The sequence below is a fragment of the Typopeltis vanoorti genome, chromosome 4, assembly GCF_054136105.1.
Source record: "Typopeltis vanoorti isolate ZY-2024b chromosome 4, IOZ_Tvanoo_1.0, whole genome shotgun sequence".
In the NCBI taxonomy this organism is placed as follows: domain Eukaryota; kingdom Metazoa; phylum Arthropoda; class Arachnida; order Uropygi; family Thelyphonidae; genus Typopeltis; species Typopeltis vanoorti.
The window spans coordinates 115,640,058-115,658,548 of NC_143552.1; the positions used below are offsets into that span (position 1 = coordinate 115,640,058).

General features: G+C 31.9%; 1 protein-coding gene across 1 annotated transcript in view; it reads left to right on the top strand.

Annotated features, from left to right (window-relative positions):
- The window catches only part of LOC150107624 (ephrin type-A receptor 4-like), a 472,256-nt gene extending 466,277 nt beyond the window's left edge, over positions 1-5,979 (top strand). The window contains exons 16-17 of the mRNA XM_090391433.1: positions 62-204; positions 2,669-5,979. Of these exons, the coding sequence (XP_090247559.1) occupies positions 62-204; positions 2,669-2,936 (411 nt within the window). The 3' untranslated portion in view covers positions 2,937-5,979. The remainder of the gene's footprint in view (positions 1-61; positions 205-2,668) is intronic.
- The last annotated feature ends 12,512 nt before the right edge of the window (positions 5,980-18,491 follow it).

Here is an 18,491-nt window from a genome sequence, read left to right on the forward strand (position 1 = left end):
AGTAATTCATTTTGTACTGTAATTATGATTCCCTTACTTAACATTTCACATTATTTTCAAGGATTGTCCTGAAGCTTTGCATCAGTTGATGTTGGATTGCTGGCAAAAAGAAAGAGCACATAGACCTTCATTTTCTCTTATTGTTAAAACTCTTGACAAGCTTATGCGATGTCCGGAAAGCTTAAGGAAAATAGCACAGAACAGGTAACATTTCACATAATTAAAGCTGCCCAACTATTTTCTGAATTATGTATTACATTTATTTTATATTAATTTTGTATTGAAAATTTTATTCATTATGCTAATTGCTTGACATTTAAGTTGAGATCTTTCATATTTTGTGCTGAATACTATAACTACTGATCACTATTTCTGGAATAAATCAATAGTGATGAGAAAGTAGGAATCACTAGTATTGAACACTAAATGCAGAAATAAACTTCTTGAATGGCAGACAGTTTCAGAATTGGAAATTGAAAAATGTCTTTTCCTATGGTGTTACTGAAGGTACCAGTAGTAAAGAGATGGAGAAATTTTTTGAATCATTATAGTGGCAACTGTAAAGAAAAAAAAGAAAAACTGGTTCTTTGGAGACTTAAATAGCAGCAGAATTGTTTGGATTAGAAGTGTGCAGTTTTTAACATGGGAGGAGTGGGGCCAGTAATGAGAGTGAGAGCTCTTGGAGTATTTGGCCAGTTTATATGTGGGGGAACTGATAATACTGTCAACTGTGATCTCAAAGGATGTGTTTTACTTGTGCATTAAACTAAAAAAAAAAAAATGCACTGCTTCTCAAAAGATATAATATTCCAACTTCCTTCAAGCCTTGCCAAAAATTAGCTGCCCTTATCCATTTACCTAAAGATCCTCTTCATCACCTAGATCATCCTGGTATCTTTAGTATTCCTTAGCCCTGTAAACTGACATATCTTGGTCAAATTTGAAAAAAAAAAAAAAAAAAAAAAAAAAACAGCTAATATTTGACTAAATTAATGTGGAAAATACTTTCACTATTATGTATACCTTTCTATTAGTCACAAACAAAAAATTCAGTGTGTTAGGCTATACTTGAAATAAAACATAAGTAGTTCAATGCACTTGAAAGGATATTATGTGTGTATTAACTGGCTGCCATCACCTATCTTAAGTACACTAACCAGTATTATGGTTAGTGTACTTAAGATAGGTGATCGTAATGACAACAGCCTTGCACTTTGTCTGTTCTAGGTTGCAGACCATTGGATTAAATGGGAAAAAGGCTTTTCTATTATACAAATGTAAATATAAATCTGAGACTCTATAAATCTGTTTTTTTGCAATCTGTCACAGCTCTACAACATTCGCTTAACCTAAATAAATATGGCTGTCTTTCATGATGGAAGACTTTCATCATGAGGCTGTCTTGCAGATATTTTGGGAGAAAATTTTGATAGAATCTCAACAACAGCTTTATATCTTTCTGATTTTTTTAATGTTGAAAGAACAATAAGAGAAATAGTAGCTAAGTTTTTTGCCAATGAATTAGAGCTGTACAATCAGCCATTCATTAAGGTTTTTCTACTAGAAAAGAACTCTTTTACTGTTTCATCTAAGTGCAGTAGGTCCTGATGGGCATCCATTATGAGATGATAAAACATCTTCCATGGATCTCAACAGAATACTTACAGAGGAAAAGTTTCTGGATTCTTGGCATAAGTCAACTGTTATTGCCATTCCAAAACTGGAAAAGGAACCAACACAAGCAAATAATTATTGTCCTGTTATTCTGGCCAGCTGCCTTTGTAAGATCTTGGAAAAAAATTATAAATGCAAGGCTTCTCTAGTCTTAGAAAGCAACAAATTTTTTTCCAATACACAATGTGGCTTTTGTAGATACTGATCAATATTGAGCCATTTGGTCTGTTTAGAAATATGCATAAGAGATGCTATCCTGAAACAAGAATATCTGGTTTCAGCCTTCTTTGACATGGAAAAACTTATGACCTTTTCTGTCCTTACACCAATGAACTATAAATCAACCAACTGTCATGAGGCTGTCAGTCAAACTATCACTGTGTCCATAGAGCATACCACTTAGGACTGTACTGTTGTGCCCAGAGTAACAGTGTCTATGAGTACACTTTGGTGACCAAGGCAAAATATGCTTAATAATTTAATAACTAAATAAATATTAGTCAATTATTACTCCTCTACATGTCTGTTTCTTCCTTTATACAAAAACATAAATCTGTTTAACAAATGAATAATTAATTTCCATCTGGCATCAAAAGACTTTCTTTACACTGTACTTATTATGTTACTGAGGTGGCCAGGAAATTAGCCTAAGACTAATTCCTTGGTCACCTCAGTAATATAAAACTTATGGATCCAAACATTAGAATCTTATGGTTTCCTTATAGTTGAATGCAAAGGTCATGTGCCAAATTTCATGATGGTAGGTTATCAACAGTGCAAATTTGTATAGTCAAACATTGATTTATATATGTAGATTTTAATTACTGTTATAAGAAAATGCAGTATAGCAGAAAAAAGTATTTGTATCGGTTACTTTTATGCCAGTTTGATATTAAAAATATTAGCATCTTTTACTACACTGAAAATTTAGAGCTTGAGAGAAAAATTCTGCATATAAACATATACTTCTTATTTTTTATTTTTTTATTTGTAGGCACCAGAATCCTTTGGATCCAAATGCACCTGACATGACTCAGTTTAAAACAGTTGAGGAATGGCTCAACAGCATCAAGATGGGACGATATCTTGAAAACTTCCAACAAGCAAATATCACTACAGTCGAAGCAGTAGCTAGGCTTACATTGAAGGACTTGACTGCACTTGGTGTCACATTAGTGGGTCATCAAAAGAAGATCATTAATAGTGTCCAAACCATGCGAGCCCAACTTAGTGCGAACATGTCTGAAGGGTTCCTGGTTTAGGGCTTCCAACACATTATATAAACCATATGTTGTACAGTGGTTATTGCTGTTTGTGCTTGTGTCCTGTGCTGTGCTGCATTATTGCAGCTAAACCAGCTCCACAAGGAATACTGCCACAGATGTTTCCACTCAATCATCCTGCCTGGCAAGTTGGAATGCCAAAAGACTTCATGTGGATCTTCCACCTGTGCTGTATTAGTGGACTACTTGTGGTCAAGAATGCCAATTGGAAAGTGGTGTTTGAAATCACACTGGTTGTGAAAATATACTTATGATCTGCTCCGACATAGCAGACCAGAAGAGGTAAATGCACTTGTTGCCTAGAGCTGGCACACTCGGATACTACATATGGCGATGTTCGTATTCTGTGGGGAGAAAGTAATAGTGAGGATTGCTATGTAAATACTACATATCACACAAACCTTGCATGGGAGTGGTGCTGAAGCATCTGATCATATCATTGGCTGCCCGAGATGAATGAGAAGGGGGAAAGAAGGTTTCCCAAGGATTTGCTCTCCACTGAGTCCACCATTCCATTTACTTATGCTTCAAACATACCTACAGTGGCTTGTTTTTATTGTTAATGTTTTCCACTTAGCTACACCTGTAAAAGTAAACAAAAAAAGCCAAAAAAATTTTGTTTTAAATTTTTTTTTCAGCCGAGTGTATTTCAAGCAAAGTAAATCATCTGATGCTGTCCACAGCCAAACAATCTTTCTTTATCAGTGTGAAAATCATTTCTGTCTTTTACAGAAATGAGTCAGGGAACAGTTTACTCAATAAAGTGGATTCCCTCCTCCTCTTCTTCCTCCCGTCCTTTATGTCACTGAAAGATGTACAGGGTGAGCATCCATGGGTTCACTTTAGAATGCAGTACTCAATGCTGGTAAACTCTTCCATATAAGTTAGCAACTAGTGTTCCTGTGTGCAGAAGTAAAATGAATGTTTTAATATGTATGTAAGAAAAAATGTCAAGAATCTTCATTATTGAGAATGCATAAAATTGGGGGGGAAAAGAAAGCACAATATTTTAAGACTCCTGTGCTCAAAAATTTGGAATGGCAGGAGAGAGTTAGATGAGAAAGAGAGAATAAATGAATGAGAGGTAAATCAGAGGTTATTTGCTGCCTCCTTGGTTACACATGGTGTTTTAGCTATAGACATTATATGTGATGGTAATATGAAAGGTAATATTTCTGAAATAGCAGAGTGTATATTTCTAGGATTGCTTGGATATAAATATGCAGTTTTGTAAATGATCACTGGTTTTCATCAGAGAGCACCAATTTCATGAATTAAATAGTTTTTCTATAGAGGATACACTGCAGTTCACAAAGCACACTGCCCAGAGAAATAATTTTTTTTTGTTTGTTTTTAGTATAAACTGTGTTATGAAACTGATTCTTTCCTGGCTTATGTTATGAAGGAGTTATAAAAATTATCATACAGTCCTGTACTACTTCAGCTTTTCATATGGATGTTTGCATTTGTTGGATGAGGATGGGATGACTAATAACGTTCCTACTCCCACAATCACTTTTGAAAGTCAAAAGATATTGGTGCTTTCCATGTTTATTATACTTTATATGCAAGATAAATACTGGGTCAACCATTGTTTTCTGGTGTTTTGCCATTTGATACAAATACTGTCATTGGTAATTTTACAAATATGTAATGTGTACTTTGGAAGGTAGTGTTATATCATGTTCAGACAAATGTCGATGTTCTAATGGTTCAAACCTCAACCAATGTGTAAATATGCAATAATAACGTAGTTGCTTTCTATATGGTATTTAAATGATCTCTTCCTTTTATACTCATTCTCCCCTTTCCCCTTAAATCATGTAACCTGTGTGTCTTATTGATAGTCACTGGAAGATTTGCATTCAAAAATTGTGGTATTCTTGCTTTTTCTTTTGCTGAATTGAATCTAAATTGCCTAAAACAAATTAAAGCTAGCTGTAACATGGATAATCATTACCATTTATGTGCCTGAAGTAGTGCAATTCTAACTTATTGGAATAAATCAGCAATATTGCATGTAATGCAATGTGTATAGAACTTTTAAGAGTTAAACTTTGTTAGTTTTTCAAAATGAAAAAATTTTATCTGTGACTTTTTTATTCAACGCATATTTACAAAACAGAATGCAGTATGAAATTCATTGCATATAAATGAAACTAAGTTTACTTTTATGTGTAATATGAACATATATGTATACATGACTACATTATTGGAATTTATTTTTTACTAGTTAATTCAAGGAGATAAATATATTCTCAAAACATTACTTTATCTTTAATAGTGAGCTAGTATCTCTTTCCTACCAATAAATACTTAATTTATATTGGTGCTCGTATTAAAAAATTATACAGTCATCGCTTCATATATATATTTTTTTTTTTTCCTCCCCCAAAATATAACAGCTTATAAAGTTTATTTTATGTTCACCTAATTACTGATTCCAATAACATAACTGGATTTGGTATTAGCAAGTGCCTGTTTATTTAATAAATTTCCACTTTATTTAGACTGCTTGTCATTTAATTTTAGTTAGAAATTTTGTTTTGCCTAAAATATAAAAGTAAAGGAAATTTAAGGAGTTCAGCTATTCCTATTTATTTAATGAAAGTAATATATCATAAAAAGTATATTAGATTAAAAAAAAAAAAATTCAATGTGCACAGTGAGCCACTCCAGATTGTGCCATCAACATCATGTAAATCACAGATGTAGACCTTTCGATCTGTTCCAGTCTCTTTTATTAACTGAATAACTATTTTTGCGGTCTGTTTGCTCTTCTCTTTCTTTTACTTTATAAGTAAAAATTTATGATATCAGATACAGTTGACTCCTACTATAGCAGACACCACTGTAACAAAATGTCCACTACAACCATTTCTGTGGTTTCTGTGAGAGTCAACAGTATCTGTCATCTGGTTTACGTGTTCTATCCAGTTCTTTATATTGTTATTTATTTTTTCCCTTTGTTAACTGTACTTTTAAGTATTTTTATTTTAATCTATCTCCATTTTTTTTTTGATCAAATAATGTATACTTATAACTTTCATAAATTTTCTAAAATTTTACTTCTTTTTTTTTATTCTTTGTTTATCTGATTATGTTAATGTCCATAAACAATAAGATGGGTGTTGATTTTGTTCTCCAGATAATAGTTGAAATTATTTTTTAATAATTTTTTTTCTATAATTTAGTTTCATAATTTAAATAAAAATATTTCATGCAGTTCTTGAACTTTAAAACTGGTTATTGCTAGCAATTTTATATAAATATTAAATTTAATAATTTCCAAATGTTGCATATCATATATGGACTTGTACACAGAGCATGATTTGCATGCTTCCTAATTTTTTTTTTTCTATTTTCTTGATCCTACTTTCTTATTTTTTTAAAATTATTATTCTTGATAATAAAATTATTATTATTATTAAGCAGTAAAATGTTTAGAATAACATCGACAGATTAATTAGAAATAATGAAATGGACATATTGTTTTTATGTTGATTTTTAGTTTTAGAAATATCAGTAGTCATACTATATAAAAAAAAATGAAGAATGACAAAAAATGGTCACTTAAGACTTATTAGTATTTATAGTTAAGTATTAATGAAAATAGCGTTAATTTATTAACGCTATTTTTATTAATACCATTTATAACTTACAAAACCAGACTTCCCATATTTGTAAAATAATCAAAGATTATAATCAGCCTAATATAATGTAATATAAATATTTATATATTAAACCTTTTGCAGTGTTTTTTGCTATTAAATAAAAATTTCAATCTCTGTTTCATAGCAAAATATACTGCAAAAGGTTTAGTATATAAATATTTATATTACATTATATTAGGCTTATTCTGAGTGATGCAAATATTCCTTGTTCCTTGCCTAGCATAATAAAGTTTTCATATAATGCTACTATACAACAGAACATAATATTTGACATTGCATTCTTCATTATGATATTCGTTATTGATCCACAAATTGTGCATTTGTCTCTAATGTACAATTTAGCCTATTCTTATGTGGAAATTACTTCAAGCTACATTATACATGCAAGTCTTACAGTATTAATTTTTGTATTTTAGTTTATTTCTTTGTTGCTGTAAAAATTTTAACAGTAATATTTGCAATTTCAGCAATTTTATTCATATTTAGAATACTTCAAAGCAGAGTTTACCAGTACTGTACTTATTATTTTATAATAATTTATGACATGAAGTGAATATTGACAATTAGTGAACTTTGATTAACATGGATATTCTTTGCTTAACATTGTAACACTAATGCTTTCCATACAATAGGGAACATAATGTTTAATGTCATCACAACTGTGTGTGAGAACTAATATAATTAGTTATGTTTATTTTCTGAACAGAAGATGCAACATTCATAAATCTCTCAAACTATTCACACAACATGACAGCAGAGTTTCACAACATAGTAGATAATAAACATTGAAAGAATTCTAAATGCAAATTGCATGGTAACGTAGAGAAAATCCATATGGAGAGGAATTTTTCTTTATTTTCTAGAATTATTAAATTTAAACTCTCTGTATGCTGAATCTAAAAGATGCTGTGGTAGTAATAAAAATAAAGTAAAAGTCACAGTAGTCTTTAGAATGCATTTTCTTTTTTTCTATAGATTCCTTTCTCTCCTACTTTTTTTTTTTCACTCCCAAAAAATTTATTATTTTTGATATAAAATGAAATATGGAATAGTGCTATAGATTATAGCACTATTTCATATCTTTTCAACCTTTCAAAATTTAGCCATTATATGATATTTTTTAAAATTGTGTGTGTGTGGGGGGGGTAGACCCAAAGGCAATGCTGCAACCTTTATCATATATTTGTCTCTTTTCCCTCCCCTTTTCTTCTCTTGAAAATGAGGTGTTTGAACATATGTGGCAATACTTAGTAGGATTTTTTCCTTTTTTAGTGTGGAAAGAACCATGGTTGGGAAGTGTCTTCCTTTCAGTTCTTAGAATGATTCACATCCCATTTTAGTGGATGCTCTCAGTGTATGAAAGTTTTATGAGACTTTCTTATTTCTTATGAGAATCAATTGAAAATTTGCAAATATTATGCTTTCTTTTGTTTTTACGTTGTACAGTGTCTGAAAATTTGGAACTGTCATGTGCAGAGAGTGAAAACAGGTCTTTCTGTATCACATTGAGGCCTTACACAAACATTCAGCAGAACTACTCATCATGTCTGACCTATTAACTGCCCTTGTTGTTCTCTTTGTATTCAGTTTCATAATAGGGCTTCATTATTAGCTGATTGGCTTATTTCTGTTTTTGCCTATTGGCCTATTTTTATTGCTTGTAGTCAGCATACATTCTTTCCATCTTTGGAAAGATACAGGCCACATATGTGACATATCAGCCAAGAGATTTCTTCTGCTATATGCAAAAGCACATATATATTTTCCTCTGGATAGCAGGTGAAGACAGTGATGTGCTAGAGTTTAACTGAGTTATATTCATAATAGATGTCAATACATGCCTGCAAAATTCAAACATGTTTAAAAGTTGTTTTGGCAGAGATTTTTTAAATGCAAAAGAAGCCTTGAGATTACTTGAGCTCAGCAAGGAGACCATTTTTAAACTGCTCCAGATAACTCAAACTTAGCAGTGGGAAGATTAATAAGATCAAGATTTCATATATGTTTCACTGTGTGAAAAAATTATCATTAAAGTCTCACAGATAACATTAATTTGTCAAAATATTTTTATTATTATTTTGTGACACTTCCAGGAAGTCCAAAGGCTCATCGAGGGAGAGTGCGCCAACAGCGTCGAATGATTGATACCCTTCCAACTACTAACTGCGCTTAAACTGCTTAACTTTTTGCGTGAGCCATTAGTAGCAGAGGCTCTACCAATCGACCAACCTTTGTACATAATTTTTTTTTTTTTGCTTTCTTTTTTTGAAAGATAACTCTCTAAAAACAAAGCTATAGAACCATGCTTTGGAAAATATACCCATTTGATAATGGTCTGCATTATTTTCCCTATGGCATTACTTCTAAATTAATTTGTTCCTGTAGTTTAAAGATAGCATTGAAGATCTTGTGAAAGTCTTATCAAAACTCATAGCTTTCAGTCTTGTAAATTTGACAAGGAACTAGTAATTTATAGTAAATAAGTAGTTTGTGTGTGTATGTGTCATACAGAAAGCAAATATTGTATTATCTCAGTAAATTAAAATTATCTGCAAAGAATAAACATATGAACCACAGAAATATGAATACTTAAAATTAAAACGAAACTGACAACCATGGAGGGAAAATAGTGTGCAGTGTATGTGCATTATGTTTGTGTTGTGCATTTTATAAATTAGTTATGAAAATCAAGTACAAATTAAAAAAAAAAAAGATAGGTGAGATTACATCACTGACAGCTTGTCATACTTCTGGAATTCAAAGCTCATTTTGATAATTGAAATGAAACATTTATTAGCTAAATAGATAGATAATAAGAGTCAGTTTTCTGTGACTGGGAGTATACAAATAATTTTATGGGCATATTTTCTTCAGGCAAAATCTAGCCCAGATTATTAAGCTCCAAGAATTTGTGTGTGTGTGTGTGTGTGTGTGTGTGTCTTTAATTTTTAGTTTAGTCAAAGTTTTAGTTGATCTCTATTATTGTCTTGTTTCATCAAAACTGCTATATCAGAATTAAGTGGAATAAAACTGCAGCAGTAAGTTCTCTAATGGAATATACAAAGTTGTATTGCACCTGTTGATCATCGCATATTATATGAAGTAATTCATCACAAATATTATTATTATCATTATTGACATCCAAGGAGACAAGACTCGTTGCAGGTGGTTCATCTTAAACAAAGTCTATCATACCACTCCTTAAACCCATTCACCACCCTATCATTTCATTTATATGGAAATGAAAGAAATAAAATTATTTTCTTCCACTGAAATTTTATTTTCAGTGGAAGAAACTAATTTGAAAAGAAAAAATGTATATTAGATACTTCTTCTCTGTAATTATTTATGAGATTTTTTGATGCTCTTATTTTAATTAAATTTATCACCTTTCCAGAGAAAAATCTTGTAGCTTAGAAAATTAAATGAAAAATGACATGTGCAATAATTACTAAAAATAGTTATGAGTTGAGTAAGACAAAATGCTTTCTTTCCTCTTAAAAAATAGCAAGCTTCCCTTTTCTTCTCTTAAAAAAACTGTTTTTTTTTAAGAGAAGAAAATGTAACTTTTATTCAGTTTGACTAGAATTTCCACTATTCTATCATTCTGCTTTTCTTTTATCAGCAGTAAGACCTCAGTGTGTGTGTGTGTGTGGTTTTCTTTTTGATATTTTAAAATTAGCTCTACTGATAATATTAACTATAGTAATTCCATATCAAACATCACTTATTTGCACTTTATAAAATATGTAAGCTAATTCATGATATTAATTACACAACTGATGCTGTTTTTCATTTATAAATAATGTGAAAAGCAAGTCATTATGCAGTTTTGAAAACATTTTCAGTTTTAATCTGATGGTAACAATTGTTCTTTAACATGTGCACATGATATTTTTGATAACAATAAGAATTATTATACCAGTTGATTTACCAATTATTATACCAGGTAGTTTTATATGTTAAGTGATTAGTTGATTGACTGATAGCTCCATTTTTAATAGCTTTCATTTATTCTTGTTATAATGACCTTATTTTCCTTGTTTGACAATTTGTAAATATATAAATGATTAAAGCAAATAATAGAAAGGGAAGAAGCTATTCATACACCACTGTGATATTTATTGAGAATGTTTCCTATATCTATATTTATAAAAATAATTTATCTTTTTCTTTCTTTATCGTAGTTTTTTAGAATGTGAATTTTGAAAAATGGTGCTATTATATTTTATCCATTTTTGTCTTGTTGGATAACTTTCTTTGATGTGAAAGTTTCTTATTTATAGGTTTTTGCCCTTCCTAGAGTTAAATGAATACACTTTATTTCTTAGATCCACATCAATTATCCATCATAAAGCACAGGACCACTGTACTTTATTTTAGAATATGATAATTCACTTTTCTGGGTGATAAGTATATTTTATCTAGCAGCCTGTGATAGTTGAGATCAGACATCATATAGGATTGAATTCTGTTGATTTATACGTATGATTTGATTAAATATAAATTTCAAATTAATATAATTCAAATAATTATATTAATATATTTTATATTAATAAATAAACATAAACACAATAATTTTGTTCATATTTATATGGACATTCACAAACTTTATGTCAATGCATGCAATTTGTTTTTGTTTTTTTTTTGCCTGTAAGACATCTGACTTCCCCACTGTTCAGATAGTAATGTCTCAACCAAAATTCCTTCATTGGCCACCTATACAATTATCTATCATAAAGTAGCCAATTATCTTTCACCAACAATCACATACTTAGTAGTTAAATTATCAAAATTATTTTTTTTATCAAAATAACTTTTGATAAAAAAGTGAATCAAGTTTTATTAATCATACCTTTAAATAACTATATACTTGATGTGTTTTTTTAATTTTTACCCCATAGAGGTACTGATAATAGCATGAAATCCAGTTGTATTGAAAACAGTTATTTCCCTTGATGCCATAAGGTTTTATTTTGTTAGTTTTCACCAGAGTCACCGTGTATATTGTTTTTTTTTTTTTTTTTTTTTTTTTTTTATACTTGATTAACTATTGATATTTGTTCTGTTTATGAAAAATAGTAATTTTTCAAAAATGAACTATATTGTATAAATTGCATGTTAAGTACTGTAATATTCATTAATGCCAGCACACTGAGCTCCAAAGATATGTGAATGAATTTATGCAGAAATTTTATTTTGTTGGTGCAAATATTTCTTTAATTTGTGATATCCATATATATACTGTGGTGTCACTTATCTAATAATAGCCGTACTGTGCAGTTTCATTGAGGCTATGCCTGCAGAGTAAATCAATAAAAGATACATATATTGACATAACTATGTTTTGAATTGAGTACTTTTAACTAGCGATCACACCGGTTATTCAAACTTATTAAAATTATTACACTCCTTCAGATATCAGTCCTTTCTTGCAATTAACCTTGCATAGTTTGACTTGTAACCTTCACTATATAAGGTTACTTGATGAAGATTAAAAATATTTTGAAATTTTTTGAATGCTATTCATGATGAAATCTCACTTCACCTGCCATAGAACTGAATTATTCTGTTTATAATTGGCAGTTTTAATTCAGAAGGTTGACAACTGAGAAAACATCATTTTTTCATTTTAAATAATCGGTACTTAATCTTGAATTATGAGTGTATTTTTGTCAATGTCATCCATATAAAGGTTGTAAGCTCACAACACTGAGCATGGATAGACTGAAGGTTAGTTATCCAGGAGCCCTATTCGAAAGATTTTTAGATGTGGTAAGATATGCCAAATACAATAAGTAGAATAATACTGACTATTCCAGAGAAGTAAATTTTAATTCCTTGGGATTCAGATTCAAAGTAAGTTGTCGTATTGGGTAATAATCAAATAAAACATCAAAGTTAGACCAACAAAAAGTATGTACTGACCACTAATAGCATTAATCACAGTAATATAAGAAGTTAATATTTTATATTTTTATAATCTTCACATTTTTTAATTTTATATTAAATAATTCCAGAAAACTGAAATGTCAGAGATTTACTTTATGTTCTTATCCATTGCACAACATGAAAAAGTTGTGTAACAATTTTTTTAAAAAAAATCATACCAATTGTGTATTTTTATTAGATTTTGTAAAATAATGCTGTTTAAGTGTAACCATGCAGTTTATCTTTTAGGGCAATGAATTTGCTTTTGTTATCACAAATATAAAAATTCCTGTTAAAAAAAAGGGATAAATTATATTAATTTAATGAGGAAATGTTTTATATTTAAATAAAAGTGATTTAATGAATTATGACTTTTTTTGTTTTATTGATGGTGATTTTAAGCCTTGACTCTTTCAAAAGGCCCTGAATTTTTTAATGACCAGTATTAGAAACATTTTGTTAGAAGAGAAATGTATTGTGTATTGATAAAGATATCGTCTGACATATCTATTTGTAACTAATCAAATGAATTTGCATTATTGCATGTTATTCATTAGTTGTACTTTGGAACTGTTGAGTACTACAAAATAGAGAATGCAAATCTGCCCAGTGTTTATCATCATGCTCACATATACATCAGATTGGACAAATCTGGTGTTATCTTAGCCATGCAAAATATGCCTGTTTGATGGCATTAAAACGGCAGTGTTTCATCTAATTTTATAATGTACAATAAGTTCTTAATTGCTTGCATTGTTTAAGACAAAATGAAACCAATAATGATGTTTTTACATTTTGTAATTTGCATTGACTTCATCACAATCATGATGAACTGTACTGAAAATGCTCAGAAATTGTAGATATATATGCAAATGGAATTTTTATGGCATACAGCAGTTATGTTTGGGATTGGTTTGCCTATGCTGGTATCAGTTATTTATTTCTTCAAAGTGCTGTTTGACCTCTTTAATGTGTTTGTATAATAAGGTTGTACAGATGTGTATAAATTAACATTTACATACCTGGGAGATGTGAATTTCCTGCTGTTTGATAGACACCAGTGGTGGCTGTAGCTTCCCCTCCCTCCCCAATAGTGGCAGCAATACAGTGGCATTTGCCACAACACAGCCTAGTATGCTTGCATTGGTTATCTTTCCAGGTAACTAAGAGCAGTATTCATATACTTCTGTTTTTAGTGTTTAGGCTGGCTAGTCACTGAGTTTTTTGGAAGTTTCTGTTCTTATTCTTTCAGATAGACTCTTCCTGGTGTTGTGCATTGTTTTTCAAACCCAGAAACGTACACTGTATTGTGGTATTGTTCTAATACCACAGCTATGTACAGGAATTATGTGATGAACTGTCACCACTATTATTATTAATTTTTTTTTTGTAACCCTTTTTTTTTTTTTTTTTGCAAGATATCCTAGTTGCTGCAAAAAGTGGAAACAGCAGCAGCTTAAAATGGGTCAGTGGTTCATTTATTTTTCTGTGTACATTACGCAAAAATTGAAGCAGTGTCCTTGTTATAAAAACCCTTTGAATATCTAATAAAGATTAATTTTTAAGAATTTTTAAGTGCTCTGAGTGGTAAACTTAACAAGCATAACACAATATTTTACAGAGTATAAACTACATAAATATTATAATTCTTCTACTCGTTTTGCTAGTGTTATGATCTACAGGTGTAAGCAATTTCTTCTGGAACAAAATGTGAAAATTACTAGATTTAGATGAAGCTACCACAAATACAACAACAACAACAACAACAAACAAAACAAATCAGTTTCAATACTAAGAGAAAACCAGTTTCTCTTCATTTGGGGTGTTAAATTCAAGGCATTGAAACATCATGCCTATGTGCCGTCAACTGCAAGCCTATAATAAATTTAGTTTAATCCTTTATCCCAGTGAGAGCAAACAAAGTTTGCCCCTGAAAATATCTTCAGGACTGAATATAGTGTTGTACTATCTTACCTGGGTAAGTAGTACAACACCAGGCAACTCATAGCAAAGGTGGAGCAAGCTACCAACACTCCTATCCCAGTATCTCCCATAATGCAAAACACATCTCCTTGTGGATATGTATACTGTTATGCATTAAGGGATTGGCCACTACCCAGACTAGTTTCGACCTTTATTGAGGTCTCTTCAGTGAGAGCCAGGCCCAGAGTTGGAGATACCAGGCAGAAGCAGTAGCAAGGTCATCTTTACCTATAGGAGTTGCCAAAAGGTTTGCCACCTTTTTTTATTAAATTACTCTGGATTTAGAGAAAGATGTTGAAAGTTTATTTTTCACTAGGTTAGACTATAATAAATTTAGTTTAATCCTTTATCCCAGTGAGAGCAACTCCTATAGGTAAAGATGACTTTGCTTCTGCCTGGTATCTCCAACTCTGGGCCTGGCTCCCACCGAAGAGACCTCAATAAAGGTCGAAACTAGTCTGGGTAGTGGCCAATCATTTAATGCATAACAGTATACATATCCACAAGCAGATGTGTTTTGCAATATGGGAGATACTGGGATAGGAGTGTTGGTATCTTGCTCCACCTTTGCTACAAGTTGCCTGGTGTTGTACTACTTACCCAGGTAAGATAGTACAACACTATATTCAGTCCTGAAGATATTTTCAGGTGCAAACTTTGTTTGCTCTCACTGGGATAAAGGATTAAATTAAATTTATTATAGTCTAACCTAGTGAAAAATAAACTTTCAATTGCAAGCCTAGTTGATTTGGTGAATGTAATATGTTTCTAACCTTTTTGTTGAAACTTCAACTTCTTTGAATTCTTCTGCATTGGCTGTATAAAATATAGGACATTTGTGTCTTGTTCCATATAATGTTTTCTTTTATATATTTGGTTTAATCCTTTATCCAAGTGTAAGCAAACAAAGTTTGTGCTTGAAGTATTTTCAGGACTGGGAATACTTCAGGTGCAAACTTTGTTTACTTACACTTGGATAAAGGATTAAACCAAATATATAATTGGTAGCATTGCCAAGTGAAAAAAACTTCTATCAACTATCTCTAATCCAGAGAACTTTAATAATAAGGTGTTGACACCTTTTGGCAACTGGTATATGGTGATATGACTTTTGCGTTACTTCCACCTTAGTATCACCACCTCTGGGTCTGACTCCCACTGATGAGATCTCAATAAAGGTCGAAACCAGTCTGGGTAGTGGTCCTTCCCTTAATGCATAGCATTATACATGTCCACAGGAGATGTGCTTTTCATTATGGGAGATACTAAGGCAAGTGATCAGAACTTATTCCACCTTTACCATGCGTTGTCCCAGTCCTGAAAATACTTGAGGCGCAAACTTTGTTTGCTTACACTGGGATAAAGGATTAAACCAAATATAGGGATCCCAGATACACTGGAAAAAAATACGGGACACATGACTGAGGGTGAAGTTTAGTATTGCCATCCATCACATATGCCAGTCTTACAAAATGATTCTAACTTTCCAAGTGTGTGTGTGTGTGTGGTAAGATTTACTATGCACACACACTTTACTAAGTATAAGTAAAAAAATAGTAAATCCAGTCAGTAGGCTTCATATTTTCATTAAGCCACTTTAAGTTGCCAACCGCTGACAAGGCTATGACTTTATCTTTAATCTTCCAGATTTTAACAAGTTCCATATGTAATCCTTAAGTCGTTCTGCGCTTTCACTAGGAAGGTCTGTAAATTCTAGAATCATGGTTTTAACATAGGCTGACCATACGTACTGTTTTGAACGGGACAGTACCATTTTTTTTTTTTTTTCATATTTCCCGGACGTCCCGTCGTTTTAATAAAAATGTCGATTTTGTCCAGTTTTTAATAAAATTATAAATATACTTTAATATTGGTCGATCATAAATTATTATTCATAACCTATAATCGTATATTAATATCATGGATACAGTAATTTGTATAACCATGGAGTCGCGTTGTTCGATACTAAATATCGATATCTGCAGTGATTTATTTAGAGAAAATAATAAATACGTTTTGACAACACGCGTCTCAGACGAGGCGTATGTTCTGCGGTAGCGTTAGTTTTGTCTATATGCTAACCGGTGGCTTTGTTATTCAATGCAGGTGGTTTAAATTTCATAATTTTTTAAGTTTTATTTTTTAACGCTTTAAGTCTATCCTTGCAATGTCAAAGAGGCGAAACTGCAGTTTTAATGACGATCTCCAGAAAGAATTCAAATTTATTAAAGTGGACAAGCTGTGTAGTGATGGAACAAAAGTGTTATGCTAACATTGTAATGTCCAAAGTTTATTTTTCACTTGGTTAGAGTATAATAAATTTAGTTTAATCCTTTATCCAAGTGTGAGCAAACAAAGTTTGCGCCTGAAAGTATCTTCAGGACTGGGGTAAAGTGGTACAACACCAGGGCACTCCTTGCAAAGGTGGATGGGAGATACTGAGATAGGAGTGTTGGTAGCTTGCTCCACCTTTGCAAGGAGTGCCCTGGTGTTGTACCACTTTACCCCAGTCCTGAAGATACTTTCAGGCGCAAACTTTGTTTGCTCACACTTGGATAAAGGATTAAACTAAATTTATTATACTCTAACCAAGTGAAAAATAAACTTTCAACATCTTTCTCTAAATCCAGAGTAATTTATTAAAAAAGGGTGGCACACCATTTGGCAACTCCTATAGGTAGAGATGACCTGCTAATGCTTCTGCCTGGTATCTCCTGCTAATGCTTCTGCCTGGTATCTCCAAGGTGGTGGGGTTGAGGAATGGATCAATCGATCGTGAGATGCGGTGATTGATTTATTCAATCCAATACTCTTGGAGGGTAATGGATGGCAATGCTGTAGCCAATGAAGTTCTAACTGAGGCTCGGTTATTGCTGTTACCCTCCTGCCATGATCAGAGCTTTAATAGCTCAATAACACCTTATTCCTACACTGTCCTCTACAGATAACGGGGAAGATGAAAAGCATTCTTGCTTCGCCCCTTTAAGCCAGTCCTTATAAGGACTATAAGGACTGGTATCTCCACTTGGGCCTGGCTCCCACTGAAGAGACCTCAATAAAGGACGAAACTAGTCTGGGTTGTGGCCCTTCCCTTAATGCATAACAGTAGACATATCTGCAAGGAGATGTTTTGCATTATGGGAGATACTGAGATAGGAGTGTTGGTAACTTGCTCCACCTTTGCAAGGAGTGCCCTGGTGTTGTACCACTTTACCCCAGTCCTGAAGATACTTTCAGGCACAAACTTTGTTTGCTCACACTTGGATAAAGGATTAAACTAAATTTATTATATTGTAATGTCCATTTTTTCCGTTGCTCATGGAGGTAGATGCGACATCTACATAGCCAGAAACATAAGATGCTGAAAAGACTGGCTTCAGTTAAAAATATTAGCTCGTTTATGGTGAAATTTGATGGTGATAGCGAAAGTGAAGCTCTTGTTGCTTATCATACTATGGGTCACAGCCAAAGTTTTCGCGCAAATGACTGCTTGTCGAACATTGATCAATAAAAGTTGTGAACCAAAATTTTCTTTAGCGTGTACCAAATCAGAAGCAATAATTACCAGCGTTTTATCACTAGACATATTGGGCAAAGTAAAACGTTTTTGAATCGTCTTACTTTTTCATGAATACAGAATATTACATAACCCCCGTTCCGTTTTTGCCATCCCAATGTTCCGTTTTTGTCTCAAGGAAATATAGCAGCTTATTTTAACACCTTTTTCTGGAACGAAATATCGAACTATCAATGGCACTAATTTTGAAGCACCATGGTTTGAAGTTTCAATCAGGATAGATATATAATTTGCTTTCTCCATTTTCAGTTTGAATTGCTTGATTGCAAATGGAGCCAAAACATTGACAATTAACGCATGTGTTTTTGTTTGCTCACACGTAAAATTTTCTATCATATAACTTGCGTATTATTTTAGATGTACAATCCA